The sequence below is a fragment of the Dipteris shenzhenensis genome, chromosome 4 (genome assembly GCF_047967505.1).
Source record: "Dipteris shenzhenensis isolate YYH24624 ecotype China chromosome 4, Dip_SZ_1.0, whole genome shotgun sequence".
Taxonomy (NCBI): domain Eukaryota; kingdom Viridiplantae; phylum Streptophyta; class Polypodiopsida; order Gleicheniales; family Dipteridaceae; genus Dipteris; species Dipteris shenzhenensis.
In genome coordinates, this window is record NC_141599.1 from 57,977,137 (window position 1) to 57,998,236 (window position 21,100).

General features: G+C 44.4%; 1 protein-coding gene across 1 annotated transcript; it reads left to right on the top strand.

Annotated features, from left to right (window-relative positions):
* Nucleotides 1-16,913: 16,913 nt before the first annotated feature.
* LOC147903106 (uncharacterized) lies at nt 16,914-20,882 on the top strand. The gene is made up of 8 exons (XM_087373361.1): nt 16,914-17,243; nt 17,737-17,964; nt 18,237-19,110; nt 19,293-19,442; nt 19,563-19,631; nt 19,745-19,810; nt 19,941-19,991; nt 20,102-20,882. Exons 1-8 carry the CDS (start codon nt 17,158-17,160, stop codon nt 20,285-20,287), a joined length of 1,710 nt encoding a protein of 569 aa, XP_087229487.1. The 5' UTR covers nt 16,914-17,157; the 3' UTR covers nt 20,288-20,882.
* Nucleotides 20,883-21,100: the final 218 nt, after the last annotated feature.

Genomic DNA, 21,100 nt, shown 5'->3' on the forward strand with positions numbered 1-21,100 from the left:
CTGAGGGTATGGCACACGAGATCCGTGGTGTGTACGAAAGAGGGCCCTTTCTTCTTGTCTTCTTGCCTTTGCATCCTCGTATCTTCCCATCTTTTCATCACATCACTATTAAGCATGCAATAGAAGTTGATACTATTATGCAACTCTGTGTCTATTACTTTGTTGCGTCCTTTCCCTTGAGGCACAATAGAGGTCATCCTTAGGTCTTTATCATCTCTCCATAGTTGTGGGAGAGAGCTATCCACATCAACAAGAAACTTAGAAATGTATACAAGTGACTCTTGTACCAACCAACCCTCGGCCATGCTACCTTCGAGTCTTGCATTTTCTCTCATGAAGCCCTTCAAGGTCTTCATGAAGCGCTCGAGGAAGAACAACCATCGTGCATGTATAGTACCGCATATAGCAATCTCATCCACCAAATGCACTATAAGATATAGTTGGCTTGTGAGAATAGAACGTGGAAATGTCTCCTCCACTAAACAAACCACCTCCACTGACGTAACTCGAACATTGTCAAGCGTGGTGGGATCTATTTCCTTTGAGCTCACATACCTAGAAATGAAAAAGTATAGCATATTAGCAATATGCATTGAAACTTGCATGGAGCATTGATACGCATCATATTTTGTATCATATAAAGTACCCCACAAGCTCGCCCATCTTGTAAATACAATCTTTCACGTCCTTCGATGCACTACGTGAAATGCTAGTAGGTAGTATGAACTGAACCCACGAGGAGGTGGTTGATTAGTTGCTTATAATTATTCACTCACAAATTTGAAAGGAAAAAGATATTATGCACATAAAATACTTACTTGGAGCATCTTGTGCTAATCATGAGATTTCAAGCCATATAATTGCTCTACACCTCTAAAAAAACACGCCCATTTGGTCAAATGGTAGATGCCACATTCTTGAAGATATGCATGGGATCCAGCAGGTGATTGATCTTGAGGTGGGACCAATATGGTAAATGATAAAACATGGAGAATCTAAACAAAAGTTGGTGTTAGCGAGCAATCTTTATTTCTAGCCAATATAGCACACAATAGTTACAAACCCTTACCGGCTCATGCCAAGTGGTGGAGGAGTCATGGAACTGTCCCAAATTCTCATCCAATCTCCCGCAGTGAGTGATTGTGGGAGGACTTCATTCCAAGGGGCAACATATCTAGGATGATTAGGTGGGAGAAATCGATGGTGATTCTCATAGATGACCTTATTCAATGCATCTACCCGTGAGGCAACTAGCGAAGGACCACAAATAGAACATGCATGGTAACCCGATGTAGTGAGACCTAAACAATAGATGCAATTAAGAGTTGAAGGTGGGTTTAGGGTGCCACATCCTTTGCCTATTCATAATTAGAAGTGCAATGCTTACCTGAACAATCGCCATAGCCTGGGAAGTCATGCATCGTCCACATCAAGACTACTTTGCAGTTGAAGTCTCGTGACGAGGGAGGCCTGCTCACATCATGCACCTCGATACCTCTCCAAAGTATCTGTAGCTCGTCAATCAAAGGCTCCAAGTAAACATTAGGGTTTTTGACTTTATGTTTCCCTAGAATTAGAAGGGACAGCATAACATGTCCTTTCTTAATAGCCATAGAGGGTGGAAGATTACAATTCACCAATATCACTGGCCATACACTATAAGACGTGCTTTTGAGACCAAATGGGTTCACACCGTCCATACCCAATCCAAGTCTCAAGCTCTTAGGTTCTTCCTTGAAGCTTGGCCATGTGTCTTCAATATGCTTCCACGCAGGAGAGTCCACGGGAGTTCTCCACTTGCCATCGATTGATCGATGGGAGGAATGCCATGACATGAGCTCTACAATAGATTTGCACTTGAACATATGTTGGATGCAAGGGATTATGGGAAAATGTCGCAGAACTTTATGAGGCATGTCTAAAGTTTTGAGATCTGCTCTATATCTTGCCTCTCCACAAGTAGGGCACTCTCTTGCATCCTTATGTAGTCCACGAAACAAAACACAATCATTGACACATGCATGGATGTGCTTGTAATCTAATCCTCTAAGAGAGGTCACATGTTGCCTTGCCATATCTCTTGAGGTCGGTAATTTATTCTCCCTTGGAAGCATTTTACACAATAGCCTGCACGTGAAGACCATAAATGAGGAAAAGCAGTCAAGTAATTGACCCACTAGCATAATTCACCATGTTTGCAAAATAGACTTTAAAGCTTACTTGAGTAATGCATTCAAACTTGCATTGCTCCATCCATAGATGGTTTGCAAGTTTAGTAACTCAAGAGAGGCATGTAGAACAGAGAATGTGCACCCCTCAAACAGTGGAGTCGATGCTGTAGTAAAAAGATCATCCTGCTCCATGCTATCATCCCTCCCTTGATGGACATATAAATCCTGCACCATATCATCAAACACCTCCTCCTCCATGGCTTCATGAGGTAATGGTAGAGGGCTACTATCACCATCACTCCATGCACCCGTAACGGCCCCTCCTGAAAATCCCACCTCATATTGCCAACGCTTCGCCTCCTCACGGCGAGCATAGGGCAACATATGCGGGTGTGGCACTGCATCCTGTATCAAATTAAAACAGGATCATAACTCAAACATATGAACAGCCATAGGTATCTCAATCAACCTTAACTTACAAACCCTTACCATGTTTACGGTCGCATCCCATCCTCCATATTTTGAGATGTGATTGAGTCTAATCCTGCATGCACAATACATGCTTCCTCGACATCGATCACACATACATTTGATTTTTTGCTCCAACCACATTTCGCAATGGTGGATATGGAGGGATTCATCCTCATTGGAGCTACTTGTTGAAGATGAAGACATCCTACAAACAAACAACCCAAAAAAATTTGCTCTTCTTCAAATATTTAATTTTAAACTCTGTGGCGCATCTAAAGATGCGTCTAAAAGCGTGTCTATTTGTTCTATGGTGCACATCTAAAAGCACGTCTGTCTGTTCTGTGGTGCGTGTCTACCCTGTGTATTTAGACGCACCTATAGACACGCTATTAGATGTGCCTATAGATGCAGCTTTTAAACCTACTTTTAGCGCACTCGCTTCACTTTTCTTCACATTACTTATACTTCATGTGGCTTGCTTGCTTCGTTATTAGCAGATCCATAGTTTCGATGCTTAAGAGGAAGGCACCCACTCTTACTTCCAAGCTTACACTTAAGAGGAAGGCACCCACACTTACTTCCAAGCTTAAAGGAGAGGAGGGCGAATAAGGAGGAGAAGCAACTTTGAAAAAGGAGAAGAGCCTTTCATACCTCCATCCAAGGTAAGTCTTTTTGCAGTTGATCTTTTTTGGAAGTTTGCTCTCTTTGGATTTGTACTTTCTCGCGAGCTTTCTCGTATCCAAAAAACGCATGATCTGGGTATCAGTGTCACATTTGTGTGTCGGGCGCAATGTCCTTTTCTACTTTTTAGAAAAGTCCGTCTGTCAGAGCACGTCTATAGGTGCGTCTCAGAGTGCATCTAAAACCGCTTCTATAGGCACGTCTAAACGCGCGTCTAGCCTATTTGCAGACACAGACAGCCGCGTCTATAGACGTGCTGTTATACGTGAAAATAGATGCGCTTCGACAATAATCCTCTTTTTCCTTCCCCTTTCTTCTCAGCTCATTAGTAATAGTTCTTTTTCTTTTGTCTAGTTCATCATGTGGCCAGGAAGCGCTTCGAGCTCACCTGATCCCCGAGATTCTATTTTTAGGGACTTGTATAACCTTTTAGGGCACCCTCCTAGTCCTGCGGAGTTATACGGGTATATGACGGGTACTCTAAACACCCCCCAGGAGTCGGCACTACAGACTCTAAACCACCCCACACTAGTTGAGATCACCCCAGCGGAGTCAGCACAGCTCAGTCGGCTACACAGCGTAGGCTCAGTGTAGGCCCATCTCCCATGTCGTCTTATGCCCCTTCCCCCATGTCGTCTTATGCCCCTTCTGCCATGCCATCTTATGCCCCTTCCCCCATGCCGTCAGGAGGTCCTTCTATCTCGCAGAGCCGTCGACGTACTCCTATGTAATCGCGACTTGGTTCTCCAGCTACGAGTGGTCAGTGTAGTCCCGTGCAGTCTCCAGCTACGAGTGGCCAAATACTAGCTCGACACGACACGGTAGCAGGCGTAGTAGTAGGGAGAGTAGTGGGGGATGCATGGCATAGTGCTTTAGGAGGAGTGGCAGTGGGGACGATGATAATTCAGATGATTTAGACGTGCCTGCAGGTGATGGTACGATATTCTATGACATCACTCAGATAGGGCATCTTGATGGATGCGTGGGGGAAGGACATCATGGCCTTCATGCGCTCTGTAATTGCTAACAATTACAGAGATTGCTTTATCCACTTCAAAGACCAGCCAAAGAGGTTGGCTGATGAGACGCTCGCTGTTGTTCGCTTTAGGTATCCTAACCCCCCCAATCACCAGTTCACAGATAAATGGGCCGTCAAAGATTGTTACGATACTTGGCAATAAAAGATCTTCCACAACAACACAAAGCAACTATAGACGCGCTTGGTAGACGCGCAAAATAGCAGGCGCTCTATAGGCGTTGCTCTAGTAGAGAATTACGGGCGCGTCTATAGGCGCGGCTAAACGCTCGTCTATTTGCGTGTGAATCACCGCGTTTATTTGCGCATTAGACTCGAGAAAATACGGACCCGTCTAACATCCCGTTTATTAGCGCATCTATTTGCGCATGTATTTGTGCGTTTATTTGCGCATTTACACTAAGAATCAGACATGCATTTAGACGCGTAAATAGACGCGCTCCAGAGAATACAGAAAGTGAGATTTTGGTGTACATCATTGCTTTCCAAACATTGCCCATGATTACCAAAGCACATAATTTTTTGCAAGCCCACATATACAAGAATTAAGGGAAATGAGGAGAATGAGACAATATGTAAAATAGTTTTGCTAATATCAATTGTGGGGCTACGGTTCAATCTCATCCTCAATGAGATCAACCCTTGCCAAACTATCTACTTCAAAATCCAAACAAGTGTTTAGATCTACAAATACATTCAACCCACTACTACTTGTGCCACTCATGTGCTCATCGAAATCAAGATCTCCAATGGTAGGCTCGTCCTCACGGGTAATGCCGGCCTCAATATCTATATCTCCTATCTCATGATCATCCTCCTCTCTTGTATCAGCGTCATTGCTAGCTTTGAGGGAGCCAATGGAGCCATGGATGATTATTGTGGCATAATCCAAGATATCATTATGCTTGACTTTCGACGCTTCTTTGTGTATGTTTTGGATGTAAAGTGGTTTAAGGACATGGTGGAAAGAGGCCCTAATGCAACAATCAAACGCCATGCAAGTGGCTTTGTAACTATTGACTCCACAAAGTTTTGGCAAAGTAGTAAGGACACACTAATACTACCGCAACAATACTATGCACACACATAAAAATACTCGCTTTTAAATATTTGATGCAAGAAAAGTAACATGATTGTATTTGTGTTTGAATTAGGTTGTCTATCAACCAATGGTGGATAATAATAGGTGGTGGCATGTCATACCTATTATGACACGTTCCAAAGTGATGTATAGTACATTTACTAATATGGAGCGTATGGAGGATGATCATGGCCATGGACGTGATGATGACCGTCTTGTGTGTTTCTCTTATCATCAATCCGTTGTGTTCGAAAATGCTTGCCCTCACACCATATAGCATTGAACATAGTGCACTACACCAAGAAAAAATCAATTAAATAAGCAATCTAAATTATAAAAACCTCCTAACTTATGCATAACATTCTATATACTGACCTTGCTCATGCATCCCCTAGCATACTCCCATTCTTCCATTGTGATATGCATCCCCTCGTCTTTCTCTGCTTTCTCCATTTCATCAAGTAGCCAATCCACATGAATATCCTTTGGAAGTGCTCTTAGACGCTAAGGGTATGGCACACAAGATCCGTGGTGTATACGAAAGAGGGCCCTTTCTTCTTGTCTTCTTGCCTTTGCATCCTCGTATCTTGTCACCCATCTTTTCATCACATCACTATTAAGCACGCAAAAGAGGTTGATACTATTACGCAACTCCGTGTCTATTACTTTGTTGCGTCCTTTTCCTTGAGGCACAATAGAGGTCATCCTTAGGTCTTCATCATCTCTCCATAGTCGTGGGAGAGAGCTATCCACATCAACAAGAAACTCAGAAATATATACAAGTGACTCTTGTACCAACCAACCCTCAGCCATGCTACCTTCGGGTCTTGCATTTTGTCTCACGAAGCCCTTCAACGTCTTCATGAAGCGCTCGAGGAAGAACAACCATCGTGCATGTATATCACCGCATATAGCAATCTCATCCACCAAATGTACTATGAGATGTAGTTGGCTTGTGAGAATAGAACATGGAAATGTCTCCTCCACTAAACGAACCACCTCCACTGACATAACTCGAGCATTCTCAAGCGTGGTGGGATCTATTTCCTTTGAGCTCACATACCTCACAAGCTCGTCCATCTTGTAAATACAATCTTTCACGTCCTTTGATGTACTACGTGAAATGCTAGTAGGTAGTATGAACTGAACCCGCGAGGAGGTGGTTGATTAGTTGCTTATAGCTATTCACTCACAAATTTGAAAGGAAAAAGATATTATGCATATAAAATACTTACTTGGAGCATCTTGTGCCAATCATGAGATTTCAAGCCATATAATTGCTCTACACCTCTTTTCTTGCTCTTTGTAAAGGCTCCCTTCAAACACCTCATGCATCCAGTGGGAGTACGAATTGTAGTAATAGCGCGCTTCACCGTCGCCATCTCTAGCTTTGATAACATCCACGGTGCACGAGGTAAAAAAACACGCCCATTTGGTCTCTCTTGAGGCCAAGCTTCACGCATCCTCCCTGTGGTACATAGATCCTCCCTTATGCCTGCCGAATCTCGTGTCCCATTCAAATGCTCCCAAAGGGTAGATGCCACATTCTTGAAGATATGCATGGGATCGAGCAGGTGATTGATCTTGAGGTGGGACCAATATGGTAAACGATAAAAGATGGAGTATCTAAACAAAATAAAGTGTTAGCGTGCAATCTTCACTTTCAACCAATATAGCCAATCTTTACTTCCAGCCAATAGTTACAAATCCTTACCGGCTCATGCCAAGTGGTGGAGGAGTCGTGGAACTGTCCCAAATTCTCATCCAATCTCCCGCGGTGAGTGATTGTGGGAGGACTTCATTCCAAGGGGCAACATATCTAGGATGATCAGGTGGGAGAAATCGATGGTGATTCTCATAGATGACCTTATTCAATGCGTCTGCCCGTGAGGCAACTAGCGAAGGACCACAAACAAGACATGCATGGTAACCCGATGTAGTGAGACCTGAAACAATAGATGCAATTAAGAGTGGAAGGTGGGTTTAGGGTGCCACGTCCTTGCCTATTCATAATTAAAAAATGCAATGCTTACCTGAACACTCGCCATAGCCTGGGAAGTCATGCATCATCCACATCAAGACTGCTTTGCAGTTGAAGTCTCGTGACGAGGGAGGCCTGCTCACATCATGCACCTCGATACCTCTCCAAAGTATCTCTAGCTCATCAATCAAAGGCTCCGAATAAACATCAGGGTTTTTGACTTTATGTTTCCCTCGAATTAGAAGGGACAGCATGACATGTCCTTTCTTAATAGCCATAGAGGGTGCAAGATTGTAATTCACCAATACCACTGGCCATACACTGTAAGACGTGCTTTTGAGACCAAATGGGTTCACACCGTCCATACCCAATCCAAGTCTCAAGCTCCTAGGTTCTTCCTTGAAGCTTGGCCATGTGTCTTCAATATGCTTCCACGTAGGAGAGTCCGCGGGAGTTCTCCACTTGCCATCGGTTGATCGATGGGAGGAATGCCATGACATGAGCTCTGCAATAGATTTGCACTTGAACATATGTTGGATGCGAGGGATTATGGGAAAATGTCGCAATACCTTACGAGGCACGTCCAAGGTTTTGAGATCTGCTCTATATCTTGCCTCTCCACAAGTAGGACACTCTCTTGCATCCTTATGTAGTCCACGAAACAAAACGCAATCGTTGACACATGCATGGATGCGCTTGTAATCTAATCCTCCAAGAGAGGTCACATGTTGCCTTGCCATATCTCTTGAGATCGGTAATTTATTCTCCCTTGGAAGCATTTTACACAATAGCTTGCACGTGAAGACCATAAATGAGGAAAAGCATTCGAGTAATTGACCCACTAGCATAATTCACCATGTTTGCAAAATCGACTTTAAAGCTTACTTGAGTAATGCATTCAAACTTGCATTGCTCCATCCATAGATGGTTTGCAAGTTTAGTAACTCAAGGGAGGCACGTAGAACAGAGAATGTGCACCCCTCAAACAGTGGAGTCGATGCTGCGGTAAAAAGATCATCCTGCTCCATGCTATTATCCCTCCCTTGATGGACATATAAATCCCGCACCATATCATCAAACACCTCCTCCTCCACGTCTTCATGAGGTAATGGTGGAGGGCTACTATCACCATCACTCCATGCATCCGTAACGGTCCCTCCTGAAGATCCCACCTCATATCACTGACGCTTCGCCTCCTCACGACGGGCATAGGGTAACATGTGCGGGTGTGGCACTGCATCCTGTATCAAATTAAAACGGGATCATTATAACTCAAACATATGAACACCCATAGGTATCTCAATCAACCTTAACTTATAAACCCTTACCCTGTTTACGGTCACATCCCATTCTCCATACTTTGAGATATGATTGAGCGTAATCCTGTGTGCACGATACATGTTTCCTCGACATCGATCACACAGACATTTGAATTTTTGCTCCAACCACATTTCGCGATGGTGGATACGGAGGGATTCATCCTCACTGGAGCTGCTTGTTGAAGATGGAGACATCCTACAAACAAACAACCCACCAAATTTGCTCTTCTTCAAATGCTTAACTTAAAAACTCTGTGTTGCATCTATCGCCGCGTCTATCATCGCGTCTAATGTCGCGTCTAATTGCGCATCTAAATGCGCGTCTACTCTGTGTATTTAAATGCGCCTGTAGACGTGCTAATAGACGCGACTATAGACGCATCTACTCTGTGTATTCAGATGCGACTATAGACATGCTAATAGACGCGACTATAGACGCGACTTTTAAACCTGCTTTTCGGCGCGCCGCTCGCTTTGCTTTTCTTTTGACTATTTAAACTTCGCGAGCGGTTTTCTTCCTTCTTTATTAGCAGTTCTATAGATTCGAAGCTTAAGAGAGAGCCTCCCATACACAATTCCAAGCTTTCACTCAAGACAAAGGGACCGTACCTACACAGCTTGCTTCCAAGCCTAAAGAAGAGGAGGAGTACGAACAAGGAGAAGAAACAAGTTTGGAAAAGAAAGATCCTTCCATACCTTTTTCCAAGTAAGTCCTTTTGAAGTTGTTCTTGCTTGCTCTTTCCAGTTTTGTACTTTCTCGCATCCACGAAACGCAGCATCTAGGTATGAGCGACACGTTCTTTTGTCGGGCGAAACGTCCTTTTCGACTTTTTAGTATTCTCGACTGTCAAAGCGCGTGTATAGAAGCGTCTGAGGGCACGTCTAAATGCGCATCTACAGGCGCGTCTATATGCACGTCTGGCTTGTTACAGACACACACAGATGCGTATGTAGACGCTCACACAGACGCTCTGTTAAACGGAGTTTTAAACGAATTGTTAGACGCGCTTTTAGACGGATGTTTGGACGGACTGTTAGATGCGCTGGTAGACGTGCTTTTTAATGCACTGTTAGATGGATTGATGAACGTACTGTTAGATGCGCTTTTACTTGAATTGTTAAATGCTCTGTTAGATGCGTTTATAGACGTGAAAATTAGACGGGTCTATAGATGCGCTCTGATAGAGCCTCTTTTTTTTCCCCCCCTTTTTTTTTCCCCTTTCTTCTCAGCTCCCAAAGTAATAGATTTGTTTATTTTTTTCCAGTTTAACATGTGGGGAGGAAGTGCTTCTAGCTCACCTGATCCGCGGGAATCGATATGGAAGGATTTATATAACATTTTAGGGCACCCTCCTAGTCCTACGGAGTTATACGAGTACATGACCGGTACCCTTAACACTCCCCAGGAGTCAGCACTATAGACTCCGAGCCACCCCACACTGCCTGAGATCACCCCAGCGGAGTCCGCACAGCCGTCTTATGCCCCGTCTTATGCCCCTTCCCCTGTACCGTCTTATGCCTCTTCCCCCATGCCGTCTTATGTCCCTTCTGCCATCCCGTCTTATGCCCCTTCCCCCATGCCGTCAGGAGGTCCTTCTGCCTCGGTGAGCCGTCGACGTACTCCCCGGCCATCGAGACTCGGTTCTCCAGCTACGAGTGGTCAGCGTAGTCCCGTGCAGTCCCCAGCTACGAGTGGCCAGCGTACGAGCTCGACACGATAGGGTGGCAGGCGTAGTAGCAGGGAGAGCGGTGGCGGATGCATGGCACAGTGCTTTGGGCCATGTGGCGGTGAGGAGGATGATGATTCAGATGATTTAGATGTGCCTCTGGGTGATGGTACGATTTATTATGACATCACTCAGACAGGAGGCATCTTGATGGATGCGCGGGGGAAGGACATCATGGCCTTCATGCGCTCTGTAATTGCTAACAATTACAGAGATTGCTTTATCCACTATAAAGACCACCCAAAGAGGTTGGCTAATGAGACCCTCACTACTGTTCGCTCTAGGTATCCTAACCCCCCCAATCGCCAGTTCACAGATAAATGGGGGAAGTCAAAGATTGTTACGATACTTAGCAATAAAAGATCTTCCCTTAAGAGGCAGGCACTAGTGGAGCTTGCCAGACCTGAGGCAGGTCAACCTCCAAGGGGCCGCCCCACACCGCTCAGAAGCGTGAGTGGAAGAAGGCAATGAAGTCAGCGAGGGAGGAGCCCAGTCTGCAGCACGTGGAGGCACGGAGGATCCAGATGGAGGAATATGGGAGCGCGCATTTTGGAGCAGGGGGTGTTGAATCATGGGAGGCCCAATTTGTAAGTATTGATCTCAAATTATATTGCTTATGTAGTTTATTAGGAGGTTGGTTGTTTCTTTGTACTAATCCCTTCACAAAGTGTATCGCGGTCATGCAACTTGAGATCATGGGCAGATACCCTACTCCAGTGGAGATAGCCTACCACCGCCACCATCGCATAGGAGATACATGGAGGCACTTCTATGATGACGGGTTGATTACTGAGGAGCAATATACCCGAGCTACTGGACAGGCCCCCCAGGTATTTGAAAGTAATTAAATAATGCCAAAATTATAAGTAAAGATTTGATTTTTCATACATTGATATATGTTGTCCCTTGTTTACAGGCCGCCCCTGCACAAGACGACGAGGAAGACGAGGAAGGAGGTGCAGAAGGGAGCACAGAAGGCAGCGCAGAAGGGAGCGTGGAAGGCAGCGAGGATTAGTCGTAGAAGTAGTGCTACTATTCTTTTTTGTACTTAAAGCCATTGGCTTGGCTTCGTGCCTCTTGTATATAGACTCCTCTTATTTTTTGTACTTGAAGCCACATGACATGGCTTAGCTTCCTTATTTTTTGTACTTGGAGCCACATGACGTGGCTTAGCTTCGTGCTATATGTATATACAAGCACTTTTTGAGCTTTCAATTTTATTGCGTTTTGGAGTTGTAATATTTTATTTGGAATTGTAATTAAAATGCGGTTGGCTGTAAGAATTGAATTACAGAATGTGGATATGGGATTCTTATAACTATATAGCATACACAACATACACAGTATTCTGTAATTTTTTTTTAAAAAAAAAGGCGCGTCTATCAGTGCGTTTAAAAATGCACTTATATTTGCGTCTGTCTGTTCGACTTGCGTCTATACGTGCGTCTATAAATGCGTTTATAAGCGCGTCTATTTACACGTGTCTGTGTGTGTCTATATGCGCGTAACTCTGATATATAGACGCGCAATTAGACGCGGGTCTCCTGATGCGCAAATAGACGCGCCCGTAAGTTTTTTATTTAGTTCATGAAATGCGTCTGTGCGCGCGTCTATGGGTGCTTTGTCTTATTGTGTTCGCTTAAGAGGCAGGCACTAGCGGAGCTTGCCACGCTCGAGGGAGGTCAACCACCAAGGGACCCACCCCACACCGCTCACAAGCGTGAGTGAAAGAAAGCAATGAAGTCAGCGAGGGAGGACCCTAATCTGCAGCACATGGAGGCACAAAGGATCTAGATGGAGCAATATGGAAGCGTGCATTTTGGAGCAAGGGGTGTTGAATCATGGGAGGCCCAATTTTAAGTATCGATCTCAAATTATATTGCTTATGTAGTTTATTAGGAGGTTGTTTCTTTGTACTAATCCCTCTGCAAATTGTGTCGTCTTGTAGCTTGAGATCGTGGGCAGATACCCTACTCTTGTCAAGACAGCCTACCACCGCCACCATCGCAGAGGAGATACATGGAGGCATTTCTATGAGGACGGGTTGATTACTGAGGAGCAGTATATCTGGGCTACTGGAGCGGCCCCCAAGGTATTTGAAAGTAATTAAATAATGTCAATATTATAAGTAAAGATTTGATTTTTCATACATTGATATATGTTGTCTCTTGTTTATAGGCCCGTGTACAAGACGACGAGGAAGAAGACGAGGAAGGAGGCACAGAAGGGAGCGCAGAAGGGAGCGAGGATTAGTTGTAGAAGTAGTGCTAGCTACTCTTTTTTATACTTAAAGCCACTGGCTTGGCTTCGTGCCTCTTGTATATACACTCCTCTTATTTTTTGTACTTGAAGCCACATGACATGGCTTAGCTTCCTTATTTTTTGTACTTGAAGCCACATGATGTGGCTTAGCTTCGTGCTATATGTACAAGCACTTTTTGAGCTTTCAATTTTATTGCATTTTGGAGTTATAATGTGTTATTTGGAATTGTAATTAAAATGCGGTTGGCTGTAAGAATTGAATTACACAATGTGGAAATGGGATTCTTGTAACTATATAGCATACACAACATACACAACATTCTGTAAATTAAAAAAAAATATATTATAAAGCGCGTCTATCAGTGCATCTATATACGTGTTTGTCTGTTCAACAAGCATCTATTTTTGCATCTATAAACACGTTTATAAGAGTGTCTATTTAAGCATCTAAATGTGCATCTATATGCACGCGTGTCTGCTATATAGACGCGTTGTTAGACGCGGGTCTCCAGACGTGAAAATAGACGCACCCATAAGTTTTTTATTTAGTTCAGTAAATGCGTCTGTGTGCGTGTCTATGGGTGCTTTGTCTTGTTGTGCATGCTCTTTATGTCTAGACGAAAAATAATTTCCTCGCATTCTTCATGCGAATACACTATGTTGAATCTCGTCTCCTAGTCCAGAGAAGGAGGGGAAAGATAGTTCCAGGCCCTTGATAGGAGCATTTTGGGAGCTTAAGCTAGAAGAACCGAAGGGGATGGGAAGACATTTTGTACATTTTATCAAGGCGAATGGAAAGGTTCTAGACGAAATGAAGAGAGGGTGCACGACGAAAGGGGAGAAGAAGAGAGACAGTTATTTGTGGAAGAATCAACCTGTACTAGAGGAGGGGAAGAATCAACACGAAGAGGGAGGAATGAAATGATGTGATGGTCAAATCCAACGATCAAATGCCTCATTTTCATTAAATTAAATCGAAGGGCCCACCCAAAGCTCTCCTTAAGAGAGAAAAATATAATTAGTATGTTAAAAAGCCCCCTTTGTCAAGAAATTGCATGTTTATATTTCCCTAATTTAAAAATCCCCTTCCATTAAAACAAACCTACTATGTCCCTAGGTGATATGTACTAATGGTCTTGTTGACATGCAAGTTCATATTACATGTGCTTGTAAATTATATATGTCATCAAGCTTCAACTTGGTTTTTCGTGGAGTTCTTAGATTTGGATCTAGTAAATTTAAGTCCCTCTTAAATTAATGAGCCTATGTAAAGCTTGAATTATTTCTTCCATTTAAAGTTCATGTGAATTGAGGCCTACAAGGACATGGCTGTGAAAGATGCAAATTTGACTCTAGAGAGAAAATGTTGTCCCTAAATTGTTTGCATTTCAAACTAGACATATGCAAAATAGTAAATCTTAAATGTACTTTTTGGGGTAAAAAATAGATGTTTGAAATATAGCAATATTACAATGCATGTGTAAGATTTTTGAAAGGTCGATGGGAAAATATGAGATTTTACATTAAGCTAGTAATATTTTGGGAAATAAAAACTCACTCCTCAAATTTTCTCTTTTCTTCTAAATCTCCTATTGTAGTTTGGGCTTTCATCACAAACACTATGTTGATATTTGAATTCACACACATCACTACACATGATATCAATCATCCTTCCAAATATTTGAGAGTAGTATAGTTAACAATTTAACACTATGCTACATCTTACGTAAAATATCTACCATGCCCTGTGTTGATATTTGAATTCACACACATCACTACACATGATATCAATCATCCTTCCAAATATTTGAGAGTAGTATAGTTAACAATTCAACACTACACTACATCTTACGTAAAATATCTACCATGCACTGTGTTGATATTTGAATTCACACACATCACTACACATGATATCAATCATCCTTCCAAATATTTGAGAGTAGTAAAGTTAACAATTCAACACTACGCTACATCTTACCTAAAATATCTACCATGCACTGTGTTGATATTTGAATTTACACACATCACTACACATGATATCAATTATCCTTCCAAATATTTGAGAGTAGTATAGTTAACAATTCAACACTACGCTACATCTTACCTAAAATATCTACCATGTCCCTAGATGTATGACATCATTGCTTATAGTATCCCTTGGCATATCCCTCAACTATGTTTGAGCAACTTGAATGAGATGAAATTATGATTAATTACCTGTTGCTTGCAATATTACTATCAGGTTTCTCGAGGTTAAATCCAATGTTTTGAAAGGTTAGAGAGAGAGAGAGAGAGAGAGAGAGAAAGAGACTCCGGCTCTGTCTCTCTCAAAATAATGGTCGTATAAAAGTTATTTTTCCAATTTATGAGATGGTTCTTATCCTTTTCGTAATTAGGTCCCTTACTCTCTCTCTCTCTCTCTCGTCTTGTGCGTGTTCGGTTAAGTAACGGGTAGCAGAGAGAAATAATGCCCACTGTCATGTAAGGACTAATTTGGTTACATAAAGCGTTAAGGGCAGGTATGATGGATCGAAGGCCCATGAAATGATAAAAAGGAAGAAAGTAGATTCACGGATTTTAGACATAGACACTATTTTCTTTCCGCACCACACTGAGATGATGAGATACGGTAGAATTGCCTGCAGTGAGATTGATGGTCACAGCACCCGGGGTCCGGATTCCGGTGGTGGCTTGAACTTTTGGACATTGTTAATTGCTTTATATGAGGTTCCCAGGCTCATCACGCAGCTGCGCTGTCTGCGCAGTCTGTACGAGAAACTCGCGAAGATGCGGATGATGAGCATTGAGCAACAGGGCCGTGAGAGACGTAGCTGAAGCACGGCTAAAACAGCTGGGAGGGCTCGGGGAACGAACGGGCTACGGAATCTTGTCGCCGACGTTTACTTTTGAGTCAGGGGCATATCTGCTATGATGCCGCGTGCGTGCGGCCCGAGACAAATCGGTGGTCTGTGGAGCGGAGGATGCACGGGAGTGGAGTCTGGAGAGATCCAGGGTAGCAGCCAGAACACCTTCATCATCACCATCAGAGCGCAAAACTGAAACAAAAGGAGATCGAATTTACGGCATGTTTCAAGTCAACCTTCTGTGGCAACCGCGATTCACATGTACATCTGTTCTGGCCACAGGGAGTGAGGTTGGAACTTGGAGGTGGTATGTGAGAGAACCAGCCTCAAAGTTCAAACCCTACTTGGTGCTTGTAGGTGAAGGAATCTCAGCCGCTCTGAACTTGACGTCGAGGCGAGAGGGTGGGCACCTACATATGCCAGGATTTCACTGTACCCACGCAACTACTATACGAGCGGAACGACTAGGTAAGATTAGCCTCGGCGGCACACCGAATTTGGTGGGACTGGGGAGCGTGACTGAGTTTTGCTTGTAGAGTGTAGGGTTACCGCACGAATCATAGTGTAGAAGGCGACAGATATGCGCTCCGCAGAATCTCAATTAGTTCTGGCTTGTGGAACTTCTTTCCCAACTAATCAGCCTTTGCAAAATACACCTTTCTTTTCCCGCCTGTGAGGGTAGGCCAAGAGCAGATGTGGGAAAAGTCATTGCCATTGTCATTGATGAGAAAGTATGTGCGCAATATGGATTCTAGAATGGATGATGCACGCTCCGACCAAACGCAAAGTTTTGGCGGATGCAGTTGAAACTTGAGCTTGTTGAGATTTTCTGACGGGAGCGCCTGGGTATGTGCTGAGTAGACAATCAATATATTCTTCTTCTTCTAGCCAAATTTGGGCACACACACAGGTCACACACAGTCGTAGTCGCAGCTGTTGACTAATCTTGATACCGTAGTCGCTAGCCTACCAACAGCGCCGTGCGTCCATTCCTGGCCTCTCCGCCAAACCGGATATTGGACAAAGGCATGGCACGATAATAAAAAGTGTTGCCCCCGGCCCAAAGCAGGGCCCACCTGAAATCCATCCCCCTCCACCATCCCATCCCATCCCATCCCATCGGCAGCTTCCAAAATTCCATCTCATCTCCTGGTCGCTCCCTCCCGGGCGTGCTGACGACAATCATTATCGCTCTCTTTCGCTTCTGTCGCTCTTGGTCACCGCCTGCTTTTGCTTGACGCTGCAAGACGAGGTGATTGCAAACAGTCGCCGAGCACGAATCATAAGGAGTAAGATCTTCCTAGTTCTTCAAGCTTTGCTGTACAACGAACAGGAATTAGGGATTGCTATCGGCATGTGATCAATTTCCAGAACTGCACAGTATGATCTCAAATCCGCCAGATCTGAGACGACGGAAACTCTCCACTCACGATCTTATCTATCTATCAGATATCTGCCCTTTCGCCGCTCCATATGGGCTGAAGCCCGAAATTTCCTCCTTTCGCAGCTCGCATGTCACGAATTCTCTACTCTTTCTCTCTCTCCCAACCCGCTACGAATTGACATGCTCCATGTACTTTCTCCACTGCTTGCGTCGGTTTTACGCGGCAAAGACCTACTTGAACGATGGGCACGAGCTAGTACTTCCAGGTACGCTGGCGCCAAAGCAGCCTGAATCATAAAAGAGCAAGTCTCCAGCCGCTTATTGAAACTGTGGGGAACAGGATTTGTCTAGGAGTCTGACTAACGCTGAATGAAGTTGCACACAACATGCAGCGCATCCAATTTGCCGTCCGCTGCGAGCAAAGTGGACCATCTCTGGGACCTTTGCAATTTCCGAACGATACTGTTTAAGGTTGTTAATGGATCTCACATCCGTCGACGAGGGATCCGAGGTTTGCTTAATTAGGCAAAACCCTCGCTCCAGATTAAAAAGAGCATGATCTCGCCTGATGTCTGTCTACATTAACCCTGATGAGGTCTTTCCACAAAATGAGCAACATGTTCCGGAGATTCAAGATCAGCCCCACGCTAGCGATGAGCTACCGTCTAGGAGTTCTCCTCCAGCATCAGCCGCCAGCAACTGGATTGCTCGCGGGTAGGGCATACGCCATTCTCAACCTATGCTGTTGGCTGCTTTCAGGGACCCTGAACGATTGAAGTATTGGTCGTCCGACTCGGTGGATCGGCTCTCGACTTTCATGGCCAATATTTACACAGCGGCTTCTCCACCCACTTCTTCACCAGCAGTACTAACGGATTCAACTCAGCACGATCCTGCATGCAGCTCCAGCACAACATTCGTCGCTGATCTAATTTCCTTCCAAGGCGATGTTCTTCAAGACGGCTCCCTTTGGAGTCAACTTTTACTGTAAGCCTAATTCTGGCCTTCAACCTGTAGGATTGTTTTACTCATATTATGATCTGTGTGTACCAGAACTCCCTCGTGTGTGTTGGGCTGGCTACCTTTGATCCGTGGTCATTCTGTGTTTCAAGATGCCTTTAGAACTAGCACGTTTTCTTCGGCATGTTGGGCAACATTGTCATGTTCTACACTCACGACTTTTGACGTGCTAGTCTAGGTTTTGCAAAGCATAACAATTACGAATTTAATTGTTGATGGTCCTCGATTCCCCGCCTCAGAGATGGTGCGAGCAATGAAAATTTGGGCATTCGCTCTACGGAAGATTTGCAGGATCTTCACTACTGCAGATCGCTAAGACAAGCGGGAGAAATTTTTCGTTCCGAGCACCTGCAAAGGATTGACGATATGGCCGCGTGGGATTCCACTCTCAGGGATTTCACGTCCGAAGGTGACGATAAGACAATCCGGGTCTCGGGTTTCCAATATCCGCAAATTTTAGAGGACCGGTTACTAAGCATCAACACATGCCCGCAAATTTCTGCAATCGAGGCTTGGTCTCCGTCCCAAGATCAAGGCCCCATCCTGTCTCCGACTGTGAACACCATGCGTCTATTGTCATTGGAATCAGCACAAAGTGAACGGTTTGACCTGTGGCGCACTAAGCAAGAGTATCCTTACGGTGGTACTGCGGTCCCAAGCTCCATGCCTTTGTGGCAGCAGCAAAGCTCCGGTACCGATGGATACAAGCTTGGCGATGTCATTCCTATTTCGCCTCAAGGGCTGGACGGGTCACTTATCGAAGTAAAGGCACTAACTGGTCTACGTCGCGGTTTTGGGGAAGATTTCGATGAGGATGAGTTCCCCGTCCGAAGATGGGCTGCTTCTAACCCTTCCAGATTTAGTCCTGTGGGGTTTCCAGCGCAGAGCTCAGGCGGAAGCTCATTCCCTTTACTGTCCAAACCTCAGCCTCAACTGTTTGATGCCTTGATCAGCGATGGGAATTGTACGCCGGCTGGCTTGGATCATCGACGCACCTCTTTTAGGGCTGATGCGACGAGGCAGGGGATGGCCGTTGATCGCTCGATGCAGCCGCAGTATATGTACCAGCCCGCTGCGGGTCCCGTCAACCAGCATCTGGAGTTACGGAATTTTGTAAGTGGCATGCAGCCCGTGTCGTGGTGCTCATGTCCGTGAAAGAATCTAGGCTGTAGATATTTAGGTCAGCGTAGTACCCGCGTGCGGAATCGAAGGTATGGCTTGTCTTGTCGTCCCTCTCAGGCGACGGCAGGCTTAACAAAACATTAAAACTGTACCATTTTCTGTCTTTTGAAAAGGGGCATCCCGAGGAAGGCAGGGACTTACCTCCGATCGGATCAGAGCTGAAGAGGAATATCGTTGGCACCTCGAACGCTTCGGAGAGTTCGTCCGATGTATACTTGAAAAGGCCGCGCGTTGAGCACGCGAATCTGACCGTCCCTTTGAAGGTTGCTAGAGCGCATTTACAACTGAGGAGTGTATCTTCTTTTACTAGCAGCAACTTCAATTTCTGAATGATTTGTACCACCGATAAAAACTCATGGTTCGTTGGTTGCCAATTCGGCCAGCAAGTTCGAAAGGAGAAGCTTGGAGATCGAATCACAACACTACAGCAATTGGTTTCACCCTTTGGCAAGGTTGAATGCTTAATATGGCTGCAAATGTTTGAATGGCGGTCTACGATTTTCTTGCAGTTTCGTTTCCATTGCAAGGTGAGAAACGAAATCTCATGCTCACTGCCCGCTTGCAGACAGATACAGCGTCGGTACTACTGGAAGCTATCGGATGTATCAAGTTCCTTCAGGAGCAGGTTCAGGTATACGTACGACTCTTGCCTTTGAGAAGCAGATTGAATAAATGACCATCATGCTAGAACGCCAATCACGATTCTGGAACGCAAATGCATGTTAATCCTTAAGCCACATTCTCATGATTCCCAAACGCAGGTGCTTAGCGCGCCATACATGAAAAGTACAAGTACGACCACCATCCACAACGTATGGCATTTACAGCTTCTCATGCTCATTGCTCAGCAAAAATACTTTGTCGAAATTCGAACTCTGCTTTTGAGATTGCTCAAAGTGACACGATCGTCTTCGTTTTGCAGGATTCAGAAATTCAGAACTGGAAGAATCCAAATAGAAGCCCTCAAATAGATACCGGCGATCAGCCTAGAAAAGATCTTAGGAGTCGTGGGCTGTGTCTAGTTCCTGTATCCTGCACGTTACAGGTTGTCAATGACAACTGCGCGGATTATTGGAATCCGTCGCTGGGAGGCAGCGGCTATGGATGATAAAACACTCCCTGGTAGCGCAAGGCTTGTTCTCTTCGCTTCTGATTGATTGATTGTATTATCTGCAGTTCAAGATCCACCCTATTTTCAAAAAGCAGCTAGCCTTCACACAAAAAAAGCAAAAACTCGCTAGTCAACACCACTCTGTGCCGCAGGAGGACGACAACAATCCATTCTATTGCTTCCACAGCACGGCAGCCAAACCAACGTGCGAGTTGATTTCTCTCCCCTGTCGTACAGGAAGAGTTGGATTGTTGTCGTCCACCAGAATAGACCGTTTCTATGAAACAGACTTCCTAGGCTCTCGGATATGATATATATGGGGATATAATCTGCAAACTATAGGCCTGTGAAATGCACCGAAAACTCGAAACACCATATACCAAATACACTAAAGTCCTTGGGAATTTGCCAAATCAGAAAAGTAACTTCCACTTCATTCGTTCATTTTTTGTTGTCTGTCTATGTAAGTTCATGCAGCGTTTTCCAAGGTAACATCTATTCTTAGGCCTTGGTAAAATAATTTGGATTGAAGAAGAGTGCTCCCCTTTCATTTTTCAGCATGTGGGGGTTACAAGAAAAAAGCTGGAATTGCTCTCAGTCAAGAGTCTCCCATGCTTTGTTTGTAATGACTCATTATATGTGATTGGTGGAGTAGATCATATGGGTGGTCAAATGGAGAGCTTCTTATCATCAATTTGTCTTTTTTAAGGCAAATGCATGCTTCTGATAAGTCACAATAATTTGCCATACCACTTTAATGTATAGTAGGTTCTTATACATGGATTTTGGTGGAAACAGATGACCAAAAGT